General features: G+C 46.4%; 1 protein-coding gene across 1 annotated transcript in view; it reads right to left on the minus strand.

Annotated features, from left to right (window-relative positions):
* Window positions 1-6,964: 6,964 nt before the first annotated feature.
* Window positions 6,965-16,950, minus strand: part of EFCC1 (EF-hand and coiled-coil domain containing 1) — a gene marked incomplete at both ends in the record, with an annotated part of 29,276 nt that continues 19,290 nt past the window's right edge. The window contains 6 exons of the mRNA XM_080932052.1: window positions 6,965-7,101; window positions 7,988-8,051; window positions 10,441-10,578; window positions 12,586-12,751; window positions 13,722-13,860; window positions 15,155-15,312. Coding sequence (XP_080788178.1) covers window positions 6,965-7,101; window positions 7,988-8,051; window positions 10,441-10,578; window positions 12,586-12,751; window positions 13,722-13,860; window positions 15,155-15,312 — 802 coding nt within the window. The remainder of the gene's footprint in view (window positions 7,102-7,987; window positions 8,052-10,440; window positions 10,579-12,585; window positions 12,752-13,721; window positions 13,861-15,154; window positions 15,313-16,950) is intronic.

A 16,950-nucleotide genomic window follows, 5' to 3' on the forward strand; every position in this document is an offset into this window, starting at 1 on the left:
TTGTTTTGCTTGCATATTTTGATTTCTATTTTTGTGGGGTTTGTGTGTGTATGTTTCTTAATATTTTTTTGTTGCTGTTGTTTCTTTGTTTTATTTGAACTGAGAGAAAGAAAGAGAGAGAAAGAAAGGCTGTGCCATTGGATGGGTAGGAAGGATCTTCGAAGACTTGAGGGAGGAGAAAAACATGATCAGAATATATTGTATACAGTTTTTTTTTTTTTAAAAAAAGTAATCCTAGATTTTCACACTGAAGAAGAATTTTAAGGGCTGGAGAGACGGCTCAGTGGTTAAGAGCTCTTTCGGCTATTCCAGAGGTCCTGAGTTCAATTCCAACAACCACATGGTGGCTCACAGCCATCTGTAATGGGATCTGATGCCCTCTTCTGGTGTGTCTGAAGACAGCTACCATGTACTTATATACATAAAATAAGTAAATCTTTAAAAAAAGAAAACAAATTTTAAAATGCTTAATTTTGGCTGACAAAACTAGTTTAGACAAGGGTACTATAAAAGGATGCAATGAGTTTGAGTTAATATATTTACATATTTCATGTGAAAAGATTAATAATAAATTGATTTACTTCCTTTTCTAAGGTATGTTTGCAAGCTTTGTTTTTGTGTGTGAAAAAATAATAGAAAAAATGTTTTTACTTTTCTGAGTTACTGAATGCGAAGTTCATCTGTATCTGCTTGCTTATACAGGTGACATTATTTTGGTGTTATTATTGTTGAATTTTTTAAAGACTATCTACATTCTTTGGTATTATTTATTGGCCCAATATAGAAATGTAAATGTGCAAATACAGTAGTTTAATCTCACCTGCTTTGAAACTGTAGTCATTTGTTGACTACACAGAGATGTCTACTTATTCACTTATCACACCTCAGGTATATTGTATGTTGTATATTGCTCTCAGCAATATACAATATACAAAATAATGGGAACATAAATTAGTCTTTGGCTATAAGGTGAATTATCATCTATACAGAGAAAACCTTGTTAATATGGGTTTAAAACAAAATGGCTCAATTTAAATGTTTTTCTTTTTTTAAAGATTTATTTATTCAGTATATATATGTACATTGTAGTTGTCTTCAGACACACCAGAAGATGGCATTACAGATGGTTGTGAGCCACCATGTGGTTACTAGGATTTGAACTTAGGATCTCCCCAAGAGCAGCCAGTGTTCTTAACCACTGAGCCATCTCTCCAGCCCATTAAGGTCAGATGATTTTCAATTAAATAAAAAAGATGACAGTTTTTATTGAGCAGTACAGATCAAGGAGTTTGGTGAGCGGTGTGACTCCAGGGACTCAGAGGAAGTAAAGGCAAGTTTGGGTCAGGGTTCTGGGACTCACTATCCAACTAGTTTTTTTCCCCCACCATTTTGGGGGTTTAAATGTCAGGGGAAGCTCTGTTTGGGTAGAATTGTTCATGTATAACTGCTTTTGACTCAAGGAGACACAGTTTCCTTGACAATAGCTCTTTGGAGATGTGGCTTCAGCTGCACAGTGTCATCTCCCTGTGAAGTACTTTCCTTTACTCTTCCTGTCTAGGCCTCTCAGGCCTGTAAAGGTCTGAGGGCTGGCTGATCAAGTGGTTGGATCGGGTCTTTAGTCAGGCATGCTGGGGTCTGCTGCTGAGTTCTATGGAAGTGAGTAGGGTCCTTTGTGGGACTGTAATAGCCCAGGGTTACAGAAGAAGGGTCCAGGGAGTGTCAACCCCGGATACCTCAAACTTGAGGACCTCAGTAGTTGGCTACCTCCCCATTCCCAACCTGACGCCATAAATCTGGCTTCCCCCACCATTAATCCTAGCAGGAACTTATTTATTTATTTCAAAGATTTATTTATTTCATGTATATGAGTAGCTCTCTTCAGACACAGCAGAAGAGGGCATTGGATCCCATTATAGATGGTTGTGAGCCACCATGTGGTTGCTGGGAATTGAACTTAGGACCTTTGAAGAGCTGAGCCATCTCTCCAGCCCTAGCAGAAATTGATTGCCCTAACAGTTATCAGGCTTTACTCCTCGTAAGCCCCCCCCCCCACAACCAAGTCCCTGAGTATATGGATAAAGTATCTTCCAACACCCCTAACCTGGCCAATGGTAAACAGCCACACAAATCTTGCTCTAGTGACCCTGGCCACCTTCCTGGGGGCATAAATACCCCTCCCCCCAAGAATTGAACCAGTTTGTCAAAGCTGTTCCCTAGTGTGTTTATTACTTGCATGATATCCTACAATGTACCCACACTTGCCCATCTAAGTTTCCCTCCCTCCAGCCCAGCTTGGTGTGTAATCACCCTGGCTATTCTCACCCTAACCCTCCCAGGGAGAATTGCAAATAGGGCATCAGTCCTTGTCACTGAAGTGTGGATGACAGGTAATTCCACAGCTTCCAGACAACCATATATGATGCACTGGCCCTGTCTTCGTCCAGAGAAGCCCACAGTCTTCTGAGGTTGTCTCACCCTGAGTGTTGTGCTTGGCTAGGAGAAGCAAGTATCCAGGGTATTAGGCATTTTCTCAGATCCCATCCAAATTCAAGGTCTCTGTACACTGGGTGAGGGAAACGGTGCCCTAGGCTGTAGGCCAGTAATGCTCTGAAGGCTCCAGGAGCGGTTTTGTACCAGCCTCACTTATGAGGCCATAGTGTCCTGCTTCCTTCCCATACAAAAGTATGTTAGTTCCACTTGGGTAAGGTGAGCAATTCTTCCTTCCTTCCTTCCTTCCTCGGTGCTGGAAACTGAACCCAGTCCCGAGTGAAGAGCTGTCATCTGCCAGTGAGCCATGTCTCCAGCTCACATTGTTGAATGTAGAGGCGGATGATCTTTGTAACGGTACCTCTGAGACATTTTGCTCTGTCTTGTTTGAGATATTTGCTAGCACACCAGCAATCCTGACCTTCCAGAAGGGGATAGAAAGAAGGCTGCTTCTATTTTCTGGAAGAGACTGTAGATGAACTGTATACGCTTTTCCCTTCAGTTCAGTGGTGCTGGAGAAATTGTCCTGGGCCCTGTTATTTTTCTGTTTTGTTAATTATTAACTATATTACCTAATACATATCAGATTGTTTCTTGTGTGTGGCTTTTATGTGCTTTGCAAGGAATCGGCCCCTTTTATTTTGCACACAGGCTTATTCACAGTCACACTTGAAATATTTCTGGTGCTGTTAAGAGCTGCCCTGAAGTGACAGCCCCTCTCTCACCTCTGGTATTAGTAAGTTGTTTCCTCTGGTTTTTCTTTAATTAGCTTGGTGAGAAGCTTCTATTAACCAATTCTGTTAATTCTTTCAAAGGACCAACTTTGGCTTTTCTGAGGTCTTCTGAGTTTGATTTCTTCTGCAATTTTAAAAAATATTTATTTATTATATATAAGTAATAATAATATATTATATATTTATTATTTATATATATAAAGACAATATAGCTGTCTTCAGACACACCAGAAGAGGGCATCAGACCCCATTACAGATGGTTGTGAGCCACCATGTGGTTGCTGGAAGTTGAACTCAGGACCTCTGGAAGAGCAGTCAGTGCTCTAACCACTGAGCCATCTCTGCAGCCCCCTCTGCTGTGATTTTTATTCTCTTTGTCTGTACACTTCACGTTGATTCTATACACCGAATTGGGTGTACTGATCAAGTTGGTCTTACAATTTGCTTTTCATTTTATAGCCTCCTGAGGTGGAGGAATGTTGGTTTTTGGACGTCTCATTCTTACGAACATCCCCACTTCTATACTGTGCATCTCTCCCTAAGCACTCCCCTTGTGTGTCCCATTCATTCTGACTGGGGCGTATTTCCATATTCACTTAGCTGAGAGTGTTCGAAAATTACTCTAGAAATTTCTTCTTTGGTATCTATTTAATGTAGAAATAATGCATTTCAGTCTCTAAGCATTTATGGATTTCCAAGTTGTCTTTCTGTTACGAGACTTCCGTTTAATTTTGCTGTTACTTGAGGGTACTGCATGGTCCCCATAGTTTAATTAGTTAAGAGTGTTTGTGCCAGGATGTGGAGCTTGAAGACAGTGCAATGCCACAGTTGTGGGAGGAGCAGTCTCTGTCCACTGGTTCCATTTGCTTGGTGTTTCTGGTGTGTTCAGATTTACTCATGCCATACCTGCTGGATGTATCCATTTCTTACAGAACTGTTGAAGTTGGCTACTATAATAGTGGGCTCATTAGTTTCTTAAAAATTCTATTAGTGTATTATTATTATTTTTGAGACAAGGTCTATGTAGAACGGGCTGGCTCTGAACTCACAGAGATCTGCCTGCCTCTGCTTCCTGAGTGTTGTGGTTGGAGGCAGGTATCACCATGCCTGGCTTTGTGTTAATTCTGTCTGGGACAGTTTGTGGCTGTTGCTAGGTAGACACATTATTTTCTTAGTGAGCTTACCCTTTGACACCACGTGATTCCCCCTTCCCCACCTAATACTTCTTTCCTTGAAGTCTGATCTGTCTGAAATGAGTACAGTGACTTAGGCTTTCTTTTGATCACCATCGATACAGTAGTATTTGACCAACTTCATATAATCCATGTGTCTAAATCTAAAGTAGATTTCTTTTATTTGAAGAAGTTTATGTTATCTCTTTATGTGTATGTGCTGGAAAGTATGTTTGTGTATCACATGCATGTCCAAAGAGTCACAAGAGGGCAATCAGATCACGTGGAACAGGAGTTACAGGAAGCTGTGAGTGGCCTTGTGGGTGCTAGGAATTGAACCCAGGTCCTCTGCAAGAGCAGTAAGTGCTGAACTGTCTCTCCAGCCTCCTAAAGTGGATTTTTACAGACAACATGTAGCTAGCTGGTCTGAGAATCTCTGTCTTTTGGTTATATAATGAGACCATTAATATCTGGGGGTGATGCTGACAGGGTACTGATGTCTTCCATGACTGCTCACTTCTAACTTCTGTTGTTCTGTCTTCAGCTCATATTCTGACATTTGTGGTTCCGATTCAGTGTTTTCTGCAACCCCACCTCTCTCCTTTGCTGGCCCTCCCTCCCTCCCTTTGCTGGTGGCTGTTCTAACATCGAAACCCCATCCACTATAATCTAAGTCCATTTCAACGGCTGTACTTCCTCATGGGCTGCAAAGCTTCCCGGACGTTCCCGGTTCTTTTGCTGCCCTGTGACTGTACAGGGCATTTCCCTCACAAAAGCCAAATGTTCTCAGATCGTCCACACACTGCTCTTTGTTAGGTAAGAAAGAATAAGAGAAATAAAGATTTTTTTTCTACCTTCACTTATTCTTTCTTCTGTTGTTTTTCTTTCTTTATATGAATCCAAAATGTTTGTTTGTATAATTCCTCTTCTCCCCTCCCCCCAAAAAACCTCACTTCCTTTATTTCTTGCAAGCCTAGATGAGTTTTGTTTGTCTGAGGATCTTCACTCTTCCAATCGGTACGGTAATTTTGCAAGACACAATGAATGTTAGGTTGTTTTCTCCCTACCCCAGAGTCTCACTTTCTCTCCTTTCCTGTTGTCCTTTCTGAGACTGAGATCTCTTTCTGATATCTCTTTCTGATATCTAGCTTGGGCTGGCCGTAAACTGATTCTCCTGCCTCAGCCTCCTGAGTGATGTGATTACAGGTATGCATCACCATTTAATTTAATCATCATTAAAATTTTTATTTTGTTTTGCATTAATCCTGTTTGTGCTCTTTTAGTCTCTGGATCTGTATTTCAGTGTCTGAGAGGAGTGTGGGGGAAAATTCAAACCATCACTGCTTTAATGGTTGTCTGTGTCTCCCCCCACCCCCCACCCCATTACACATGCTATAGTTGTCCAGCACTTCTTGGGTTTTTCTGCTCCCTGTCCCTAGATTTTTCATCTCTGCTGTTCAGTTCTAGAATTTTCTAGGATGTGTCCCTTAGGCTCTGGGGTCCTTCCTCATTTGTACCATTGTCCCTGAGCCTACGGGAGAGTTCTTTATTCTGTTCATTTGTACGACTCTGAGCAATTCTTGGCTCTTCCTTGGGATATGCATCCTCTGCTTGGTCTTGCATGCAGCTGGTCTCTTCCTTTAGAACTGCCTGGTAACTAGACGTTTCAAACTCCTAGTCTGATGGTTTGTGACTCTCTGATACAGTCAGGAATGACTGGCTCTTCAACTGGGGCAAGCAGGGCCTTGTGGGCTCAGGCTGAGCAGGGAGGATCAAAAGGGGGCAGCCCCTCTGCTCGGACCTGCCTGTTTGGTGCCTGGCTTTGGGCACTGACTCTTGAGGGGGATGGGTTCTTGGTAGCATCCTCCTCTGATCTGGTTGTGCCTTTCCTCTCTGTGCCTACCCACACTCCACCTCTCTTCTTGGATGAGGTGACAACCTAGCTTTCATCCATGTGCCTACAGACTTCACTTTCTCCTTAGAACTCTCTGCTGTTCCTAGTCTCAGCATTCCTCGGATGTGGGGAATTCCCCAGTGATTAGGTGTGTCCTGGAGGCTGGGCTTGGGTTTACTCAGCAGACATTCTGGTGGAAGAGGACAGTGCTGGGGCTGGGGGTGGTGGTGCAGCAGTGGTGATCTCAGGACTCTAGGACAGAGATTCTGGAATGTACTGTGTTCTGTGCCCAGGATGAGGGCAACAGCCTCAGGTGCAGGCTGATCTAGCAACTTCAGGCTTTCAGTGTCGGGGGAGGGGTTTTTGAGAGAATGTGAGAGACCCAAGAAAGGGGTAGCTGCCAGACCCAGTGCTGGAAGAAGCCTTGGCTGCCAGAGTTTCGAGGGAGTGACAACAGTCAGACCATTTGTGAAGAGTGTTCAGATGGCAGAAGACAGTCCAACAGTGGCCAGGCTGACCATGAAGGCTGGACTGATGATAGTCAGGATGACCATAGTGGTTGTTAGGGTGATGGCCAGTGCTAGTCCCATAGTGGTCAGGTTAGCTAGTCTTGTTGTGGTCATCTGGTCTGATGATGGTGAGAATGACCATGGTAGCCCAAGGCTGGGCCAGTGATCTCAGCAGGAGATGAGAAAGGTGTTCGTGTTTGCAGGAGCCGTGGATGCTGGAGCTGAGGGATTTCTCTGTAGGAGCTCACAGCCAGCTAAGGCTTGGTGCAAGGTGTCCAGGATGGCCAAGGTGCCATGTGTACCCTCTAGAGAGAAACAAAAGGCAGGAGCCAGGGTGGATTTCTGTATCTTATCCACAGTCTCTTCTCTTTTTCCCTGTTTGTCTACCACCTGCCCTATTCCACTTCCCAGCCCTGCCCAGCTCTGCCCCTTATGTGCTTGCTTAACTCCTAGAGCAGCAAGCAGTTCATCCTGCACATCAGATAGCCACATAGAGATCCACAACGGTAGCAAAGTTACAGCTATGAAGTAGCAATGAAACGATTTTATGGTGGGGGGGGGTCCCGGCAGCATGAGGATGTGTGTAGGGTTGAGAGCTATCTTCTGGTTATTCCTTGTTTCCACTGAAAATGGGTGGCTTAAGTTCCCGCCAGCAAGTGAAGGCTCATATATCTGTCTCCCCATGAGGACCTGTGACACAGGGTCAGCATCCAGAGGTGGGACTTACAGCTGATGAAGTTCTGCTATTCTCAGCTTTGCCAGAGCATCAGAGGCCACAGGGCCTGGAGCTTTAGGTGAATCCCAGGCACTTGGGTGAGATATTTCTTGACTGTGTGATGGGGATAAGCCTTTCTTAGAGGTCAGAGCTGGGCATTGAGGTGCTTCCCTGGTTCTGCTCATAGTAAGTTCAGTGAGCAGCACCAGTCTGACTGGCCAACAGGCAAACCTACCCTTGTCTGCTGTTCCCATGCTGGCTTCTAGTTGTCACATCTGCATGTGGCCACTGCAGCTCTGCTCTGGTTAAACAGTATTGTCTGCTTTCTGAAAATAGTTTTGACTATAGCCTGTAGGCATTTGGGGTTGGAACAGAGTGACCAGTCTGCAGATGAGAGCTTGGAGCAGAGCTAGAGTTCCTGGTTGGGATGCTCTTAAGCTGCTTCCATTCTCTGTGAGGTACCCTTGCTTGCTTACCCTGTGAGGGGTTCTGGTCCAGAGCATTCAGCAGCATCTTCCCCAGGGCTTTTCTCGATATGTTCTTCAAGAGAGATGAGAGAGGCTGGGTCAGATTGTGGCTTTCATGTCTCCCCTCAGCATGTGGAGCTTGGAGACTCCTAGAGGCTTCTGTGCAGCTCTTTGAGCTGGTACAGTAGCCACACAGCTGCTCTCCGTGCTCCTCTTTATCCACTCCTGCCCTGATCCTCACCACCTGCTCTCATCCTCTCTTCCTGCTCCACCATTCCTCCATTCCTTCCCCATCATTCATCCCTTCCTGCCCCATCACCCCTCCTTTCCTTTCTGCCCCATCATCCCTCCTTTCCTTCCTGCTCCATCATCCCTCCCTCCCTTCCTGCTCCATTATCCCTCCCTCCCTTGCTGCCCCATCATCCCTCTTTTCCTTCCTGCTCCATCATCCCTCCCTTCCTTCCTGCTCTATCATCCCTCCTTTCCTTCCTGCTCCATCATCCCTCCCTCCGTTCCTGCCCCATCATCCCTCCCTCTCTTCCTGGCCCATCATTCCTCCCTCCCTTCCTGCTCCATCATCCCTCCCTTCCTTCCTGCTCCATCATCCCTCCTTTCCTTCCTGCTCTATCATCCCTCCTTTCCTTCCTGCTCCATCACCCCTCCTTTCCTTTTTGCCCTATCATCCCTCCTTTCCTTCCTGCTCCATCATCCCTCCTTTCCTCTCTGCTCCATCATCCCTCCTTTCCTTCCTGCTCCATCATCCCTCCCTCCCTTCCTGCCCCATCATCCCTCCCTTTCTGGCTCCCTCATCCCCTCCTGTCCCAATCCCCTCTTTTTGTCTCTCCTGTTTTCCCTTACTGCCTCTCTGTAATCTCTTCTGGCCCTGCCCTCCATTCCTATCTTCCATCTTGCCTTCCTACCTTGTACACCCTCCCTGCTTCCCTGCTGGACACAATGGCTTTTCAGAGACTCTCAACAGGTAGGGTTGGGGTGTGTAGGCTCCATTCCACTAGTGACCAAAGCAGATGCACCTGGTTAGGATGGCGACTAAGTATTCTTTGGCATTTGCTCATCTAAACCCCAGAACAAATCTTTTATTTTGTGCATCTAAGCAGCGGGGAAGCAGTAGAGAAAGGAAGAGGCAGAAAGAAAGAGGAGGCTACACCTGTAATCCTAGCACTTAGGAGGCGGAAGCAAGACCAAGATGTCCAGGCTAGCCTGAGCTATTAAGTGAGATCCTTTCTCAAAAACAAATGACCAGACACAAAGAGAACGGCCAGCCCTGCTGCTTCCAGGGCTTGCCTGAGTCAGCTGTTCCCATCCCCACCTATCACAGTCTGCCTGCCTCTGTGATGATGGGCCAGACCTGGTCAGCCAGGGTCCCAGATAGACACTCAGAGCCCCGGGGACAAGGGCTCGTAGCCAGTTTGTACCTCAATGCTGCACCGTCCTGGGTGGCTGACCTGTTCTGTTGTTGGGTCAGTGTTTCTTCTGTGGTCTGTAGTGGGGTGGGTTATGGTGACAGATTGCAAGGCTGTGAAATCACCTTTAATTTTATGGTAATCCACAGCCAACTTGACGTTCTTTAAATACTGGATTTGCTTGCTTGTAGGTTTATTTTAGTTAGTTTATTATTATTGAGACAGGGTCTCACAGTATAGTCCTGGCTGGCTTGGAATTCACTGTATAAAACAGGCTGATTTTGAATTCCTAGAGGTTCACCTGTCTCTGCCTCTCAAGTGCTGAGATTAAAAGTGTGTGCTATCATGCCGGGCTAGTTTAAAAAAAAATTTTTTTTTTTTTTTTTTTTTTTTTTTTTTTTTGAGGTAGAATGTGCCAGGCTTGACTCAAACTTGGGGCAATCCTCCTGTCTCAATTTCTCCAGTGCTGAGATTACAGGCACCACTGTGCCAAGTTTGTTCAAGATCTTTAATAATTGGTAGCCATGCTTATTTTTAAAATAGATTTTGTTTAATTTTTATGAGTATGGTGTTTTGTTTGCGTGTGTGTCTGTGAACCATGTGTGTGCTGGGTGACTGTAGCAGCCACAAGAGGGCACTGGATCCCTTGGAACTGAGGATATAGATGGTTGTGAGGGTGCTGGGAATTGAGTCCTGGTCCTTTTCAAGAGCAGTAATTTCTCTTTTGTTGTTGTTTTGCTTTTTTGAAACAAAGTCTCTCTCTATAGCCCTGGCTATCCTGGAATACATACATACATGGAAGTCAGAGAACAGTCGTATGTGGCTGGTTTTCTTCCACCTTTTCACTGGTTCTAGGGAGAGAACTCAGGTGGCCAGGCTTACGTGGCAAGCTTCCCATCAGCTTCTGCCTCAGCCTCCTCTCCCCTGCTCCCTACAGTGTCCCCTGCAGACTCTCCTTGGCCTGTCTTAGCATCACCTTGCTCTGGCTCTCCCAGCTAACCGCTGGCACCCATTTCCCTCTAGGATCCCCCAAGTTCCCACCAGGTCCCGGAGCCTTTGCAGGAGTTGTAGCACATCCACCAGCTTCTCTTCCAGCAGTGACAGTCGGACCCTCTCTGTTTCCACCATCTGCAGTTCCAGCCTCAGATGCTCAGTCTCCACCATCTGCTGAAGTGCTGCCTGGGAGAAAGGGTCTCAGTGCATTCCCTGTACCCCCTTCCCCATGATGGACGTCCACAGATCCCCAGCAAGGCTGCCTGCCTCCCAGACACTTTTGCAGAGATCACCTAGTCTGGCCTATATATAAGACAGACATATAGATAAACCACCTTAAAACCAGAAAAGCAAAATGCCTGCTCAAAACTGCACGAGTAGGATGACAGTCTCTCTCTCTCTCTCGCTCTCTCTCTCTCTCTCACACACACACACACACACACACACACTTACAAACATACACACACACTTATGTGCATACATATACAGACACACTTATGCACACACAGACATATATACACTTACAAACACACATTCACACACACTTATGTGAACACACATACACACACATTTACACACACACTTATATGCATACACACATGCACATACACACACTCATACACTTACAAACACACACACATACTTACACATAAACATTCACACACACTTATGTGCACACACATACATATATACACACACTCACACACACTAATGTACACACATACATACACACAAACTTATGCTCACACAATGCACATACACACATTTATTTGCACACACATGCACACACACAGGAACACACATATTCTGTTCTCTAGTCTAATGACTCCATTCTCTCTCTTCTTCTATCTTGGTTTCTTTTCTTTTCCATGAATTTGTGTTGGTGGCAACCAGTAGAAACCAATGTGATTGGTGCACACAGAAGGAACATACTGCAGTCTTGTGGACTGTTCCCATTCCATCTTGTCCAGAGGCGCTGGCTAAAAAGGACATCCCAGGAAGCTGTCCACTTTCTATGAAGTGTGGCTGGGAGTGCTACCAGGATCCCAGGGTTGACAACAGAGGAAATGTCTTACGTTCCCCTCCTAAATCAGCAGATGAACCTAGAATCTCAGGGTCTTCACCAGGTAGTGACAGTCAGAGCTGAACTGCCAAGAGCTCACTACCCACATCTGTACACACTTGGCACATTCGTGGAGGCATGCTACAAGTGTGGAAGCCAAGGCATGGAGATGCTGAAGAATCCTAACATGGTCACACAGGTACTGGAGTTGGGACTGAAGGCAGGCAGCCTGCTCTAGTGTATACTGTGGAGCTCTGCTCTGACCTGTATCTTTTCATTGCTCATGTCTTAGCTTCCCTATGGGGGTAGGGGACAGAGTTCAGGATGAAGATCCTGAGAGAAGACTCTAACACTGACAGGAAGGCCTGGCTGTCATGTGTCCCAGGAGAAGTTGGGAGGGACTTCGACAATGGGCCTGGTGTGATATTTGTCTACCTTCAACCTTACCAAAAATGTATGACCCTGTAGGAACCTGGCATTTTCTGTTATCTATAAATCACCCTGTGGTCCTTCCTCACCGGGACACGGCTAGTCCTGGTTTATTGCTCAATGGGCTGAAGTGTTAAAACTCCATACTTGGGGGCTGAAGGGATGGTGCAGCAGATAAGACCACTGACTTTTTCCAGAGGTCCCAAGTTCAATTCCCAGCAACCACATGGTGGATCACAACCATCTGTAATGGGATGAGATGCCATCTTCTGGTGTGTCTGAAGACAGCTACAGTGTGTGGCTATACACACTGTACACACACACACACACACACACACACACACACACACACACAATGAATAAATAATTCTTTAAAAGAGACTCCATCCTTGATGATCTCTAGATTATTTTTCAGTCTGTGACTCAAAGCTGAGGCCTCAGAAAGTCACAGAAAGGAAACAACTGTGTTTATTGCATGTCTGGCCAGCTATGCCTGCAGCCCATGACTCTCTCAGTTCTTATAAGCTCCTGCTTCATAACCTAGCTTATCTGGGATGGGATTCTGTAACTGGCTATCAAAGTCTCCATTAAGTGAAATCAGAGGGAATCACACCTCCTGAGTTCTGGTCATATCTCTGTAAAGGCTATAGGACTTCAAGTGTCTCCAGCTGTAAGACCTGGCATCTTAGGGCCCTGCTGACCTCCTCCTCCTCCGGTGTCCCCAGAGTTTCTCTGCTGCAGCCCAGGGTCTGCAGCTGTTCCCCAAGTCTGGTGACGTGAGTTTCCAGCTCTGAGGTGCAGATGTGCTCAGCACCATCACAGTGACCAAAGGAAGCCTTGAAGGTCTCAGCTGTCTGGTCGTCACACCTGTGGGAAGGGAGAGGTCAGCACTGGTGTTCCAGCCTTTGCAGACAGATGTCACAGAGCCTGTCCACTCAGCATTTCCTGTGACTCCTGGGCTTCTCAGAAGAACAGCCAGAGGTGTCCCCTACAGCCTGCCTAACACCCTCTCACTCACCCACCTCACTCAGCCTGCCCCAGCCAATGGATTCCCCAGGCCCTCTAGCATGCCCCATAGCCTTTGCCTGCTCTTCCTTCCCTGCCTATGGGTCTCCTCCCACCTCCCTTGTCTTCTCTCTTCTTACCTACCTCCCAACACAAGTACAGGCTCTCGGACAGCAGGACAACCATCTGCTATTATTTTCTCAGTGTCGCTAATATTTCCTGGTACACAAGCAGTTACTTAACAAGTACTTTGTATGAACAGAAATAATGGGTGATACCACTGCCCCAGAAAACCAGTAGTGCTTTACAATGTAACAGCCGAGCTGTCCCCCAAGGCATCTTAGACCCTGGCCTCAAGTCCTCATGAAGACAGTGTTACAGATCTATCTGTACAGAGACCAAAGCTCAGGAAACCCAGGCAAGCCGAGATATCTCATGGATACCATGTCCATTTTTACTATCCTCTAAGATGGTGCAGGGATTATGCCAGGGAGTAGCTGAGAAAGAACCAGCCCAGGGCCAGGCTGGGGGAGAAGAGGGCTTTGAATGGTGCTGCAGGAAGTGATGGTTAGCTTAAAAAAAAAAAAAAAAAAAAAAACCCAGGAAGGGGCGGGTCTTGGGGACAGTGATGGAGGGAGTGATGGCTACTTGGTGGGATGTATTCTCACTTCTAAGCCATGACTACCAGAAAGAGCTGTCAGGGGTCAAGTGAGGCCATGCACCAGAGATGTCAGCTTCCCATCATGAAGCTATGTGAAGGGCCCTGGGAGGTGAAGCTGCCTTTTTGCTACTCTGTGCTTTTGGGCAGCCCCGGGGCTATCCAGGCACTTACCTACTCACACGGCCTGAGGGTTGCACCACAGGTACCTCACTGTGGGCCTGTGGGCGCCCTGGCTTTTCCTGCCACCGTTCTTCCTCTTCCTCCTCAGAGGCGGCCTGGCCTTCCACAGAGCGGAATAGCTGCTCATCCTCTGCCGGGGAAACATAACATCTAGGGACTGGAGACCTAGCATGAGGACCATCCGGCCCTCCTTGGGAACATGTGTGAAATGAGGCATGGTGACACCATGACACTGGATCAGCCCCTGGGGAACTGCATGGGAGTCCCTGAGAAACAGCCCGTTTCCTTAGGTGACGCATGAGGACGCCTCTCTGGTGTCATGGTTGAGCATCAGCTCTACTGCAGGACATGTGACCTGGATTGGGGAACTAGAAAGGGCTCTGTGGGGTACTGGTATTTTGTCACAAAGAGTCACAAAGAGCCCCCAACTGCTGAGCTTTGATGAACTCCAACCTGACTGGTGCAGGTGATAGCAGCTGCCCTGTACTATTGCTCAGCCAAAGTCCTTGTCCTCATTTGCAGACTAGAGACTCCTAGAGGCCCCAACCCTTTTGTATCCCAATTCTGGGTAACTGTCAGACTGTGCCAAAAAGAGGCATCCCTCTCCAGCTGTGGTGGAGGTTCCGGAAGAGCTCGGGCATGGTGCAAGTCAGTGAAGAACATGGTCAAAATGAACTCAGATGAGGGCTGATCTTTCTGCTCTGGGCTTAGCAGCGAGGATATGGGCCAGAGTCAATGAGGTATGTCTGCTGACAGCGACTGATCTCAGGATCAGGGGGAGCAGGCCAGGCATTGGGAGTGACCCCAAATTTATGGACTCAGTTATAGGAGCCCATACTTTCCTTTTAACCTGAACAGTTTGTTCTGATTGATGGGCCACTCAGATTTCCCTACCCAAAACAGTATTTAAAAAGAAAAACGAGACCTTACCTCACAGGAGACCCAGGAAGCCTGTTGACACAGGCATCAAGGATCCCTGGCTCTGGACACCCATTGCCCTCCCATGGCTTTATCTGCTCTCAGGGATCCACTGTATGGTTGGGCCACACAGACCCAAAGTGAGGACTTTCATGACAACATTGCTAATACTGACAGAATTATTTCCCTCCCCTGACTGCCCCCGGGCATTCATCTGCATTGTCCTGGTGCTGAAGGCAGGGGCAAATGGAAGGACTCTGAGACTGGGAGTGGGCAAGGGAGATCTAGGGCCTGGCACACCGTGGGGGTGAGCACCCTAGTTACTGAGGTTCAGGTTCAGTTGAAGACATCAGAAGATAATCCTTTGAAGCTACTGGAAGCCAGCCTGAGGGGCAGGGTGGCACGTTTTGTCTGTGGAGGCTGATACTCCAACCCTTGAGAGCAGGGATGGGGCATGGGTTCATTGACCACGGGTCTGGCAGCAGGCTGGGCATGTGGAGACTGACCTTCATCTGTGTCTCTGCTCCTTAAGCTGGTATCTGACTGCTGGACTCCTTCTGGAGTGATGTCCGAATCCCCGGTTCCTCTAGCCGTAGGTTCACCATTCTTGTTTCCTGGCCTTGGACTGGCTTGTGGGGGCGTTAGGAGCTGAGGCCCTTCTGACCTGTAGGTAGGGAGAGACATGTTTTGAGGGGTGGGACACCCTCATCTGTCTCTTATGTTGCACAGGTAAGCCACCCATGGACTATGCCACTGTGCTGGCAAAGTCAACCTTCCGTAGGTCAGAAAGACTGTTGAGATATGTCCCCACTTTTCTTTGCCGATAGGGAACAGACACGAAACCCAATTTTAGAGAATGGGATGTGTTGCAGGATATTTGATCACACTGGGAATCCTGAGATTGTGTTATTTACCGGAAAAAATAATCCACTTGTAGTTGAAGTGCGGCTCAGCCCTAGCACACACCTTGAATTCAAGAGCTTTGCTTCAATACTGTAAACAGGATCAAATAAAGTCAACCATAGGTCAAGAGGTGGAGTAAGCAATTAGTTGACAGGAAGTATACAGAGGATTATTAAGAAAAAATCATAGAGAGAGGGAGTTAGTCAGGATAGAGAGACACACAGGAAGTAGAAGGGAGGGACATTCAGTTGGAAGGAGGGTTTTTTTTTGTTTGTTTGTTTTTGATTTTTGTTTTTGACTTTTGGGATGGCAGCACGAGAGAGGGGCATTGTTTCTGGGACATCGTTGGGCTGAGGAGAAAGGTCAGCTGGGTGCTTTCTCTGCCTCTCTGACCAGCAGCCTTTCATCTCAGCAGCTCCAGAGTCCTCTCTGGTAAAATTAAATGATTGAGATTTTGTTGAAAAAGGCAACAGGAATGCAGGGCAAAGTCTTCTGCAGATACTTCAGGACAGATTTTCATTGGTCCAGTAAAAGAAATTGGGTTTTGCTTTTGGCACGGTCACGTGGTGATGCTGTACTTGGTTTGGGGCTGTGTCAGTCATATTGTGATCATGTGCAAGAGTCTGAAAGAATTACCTTGTAGTTGGGTAAGGGCCCTGACATCTTTAGAAACTGAGCTAACCAGTCCTGCAGCTACCTAATTCTGGACCTAATATGTTGGCATTCAAAATAATATTTTTTATTTTTTGTATACAATTTTATGTTTTGCCTACATACATACCTATGTACCACATGAGTGCCTGGTATCCATGGAAGCCAGAAGAGGGTATAGGAGCCACTGAAACAGGAATTACAAATAATTGTGAGCTAGCATGTGGGGGCTGGGATCAGAACCTGGATCCTTGGCAAGAGCAGTGAGGGTTCCCACTGTGCCATCTCTTTAGTATGGGTGGGCAAAAATGTGCAGGTACTGGGAATTGATCCTGGTTCCTCTGGAAGAGCTGATTGCTTTCAAAGGTTGAGATGTCTCTCAAATTCTATAGCTCTATGTGACAGACTTCTTCTTCTTCTTCTTCTTCTTCTTCTTCTTCTTCTTCTTCTTCTTCTTCTTCTTCTTCTTCTTCTTCTTCTTCCTCTTCCTCTTCCTCTTCCTCCTCCTCCTCCTTCTTCCCTAACACACTCTCAATTTTAATTAAGTTCTACTGCTTGGCTCCCCAAAAGCCTTTAATGGAGGAGTCTCCCCTCTCTGGGTTTGGAAAATCCACTTTATTCTCAATCAGTCTACCAGATACTCCAAGGTCCCTATGTTTTGAATATTTGTTTTCCATGGCCTTGTGGTTTACAAGGTCAGATAATGGAGAAAAATTATGACATAAAATCAACATATTTATTAATGAAC

The sequence above is a fragment of the Micromys minutus genome (assembly GCF_963924665.1).
Source record: "Micromys minutus genome assembly, chromosome: 18".
In the NCBI taxonomy this organism is placed as follows: Eukaryota; Metazoa; Chordata; class Mammalia; order Rodentia; family Muridae; genus Micromys; species Micromys minutus.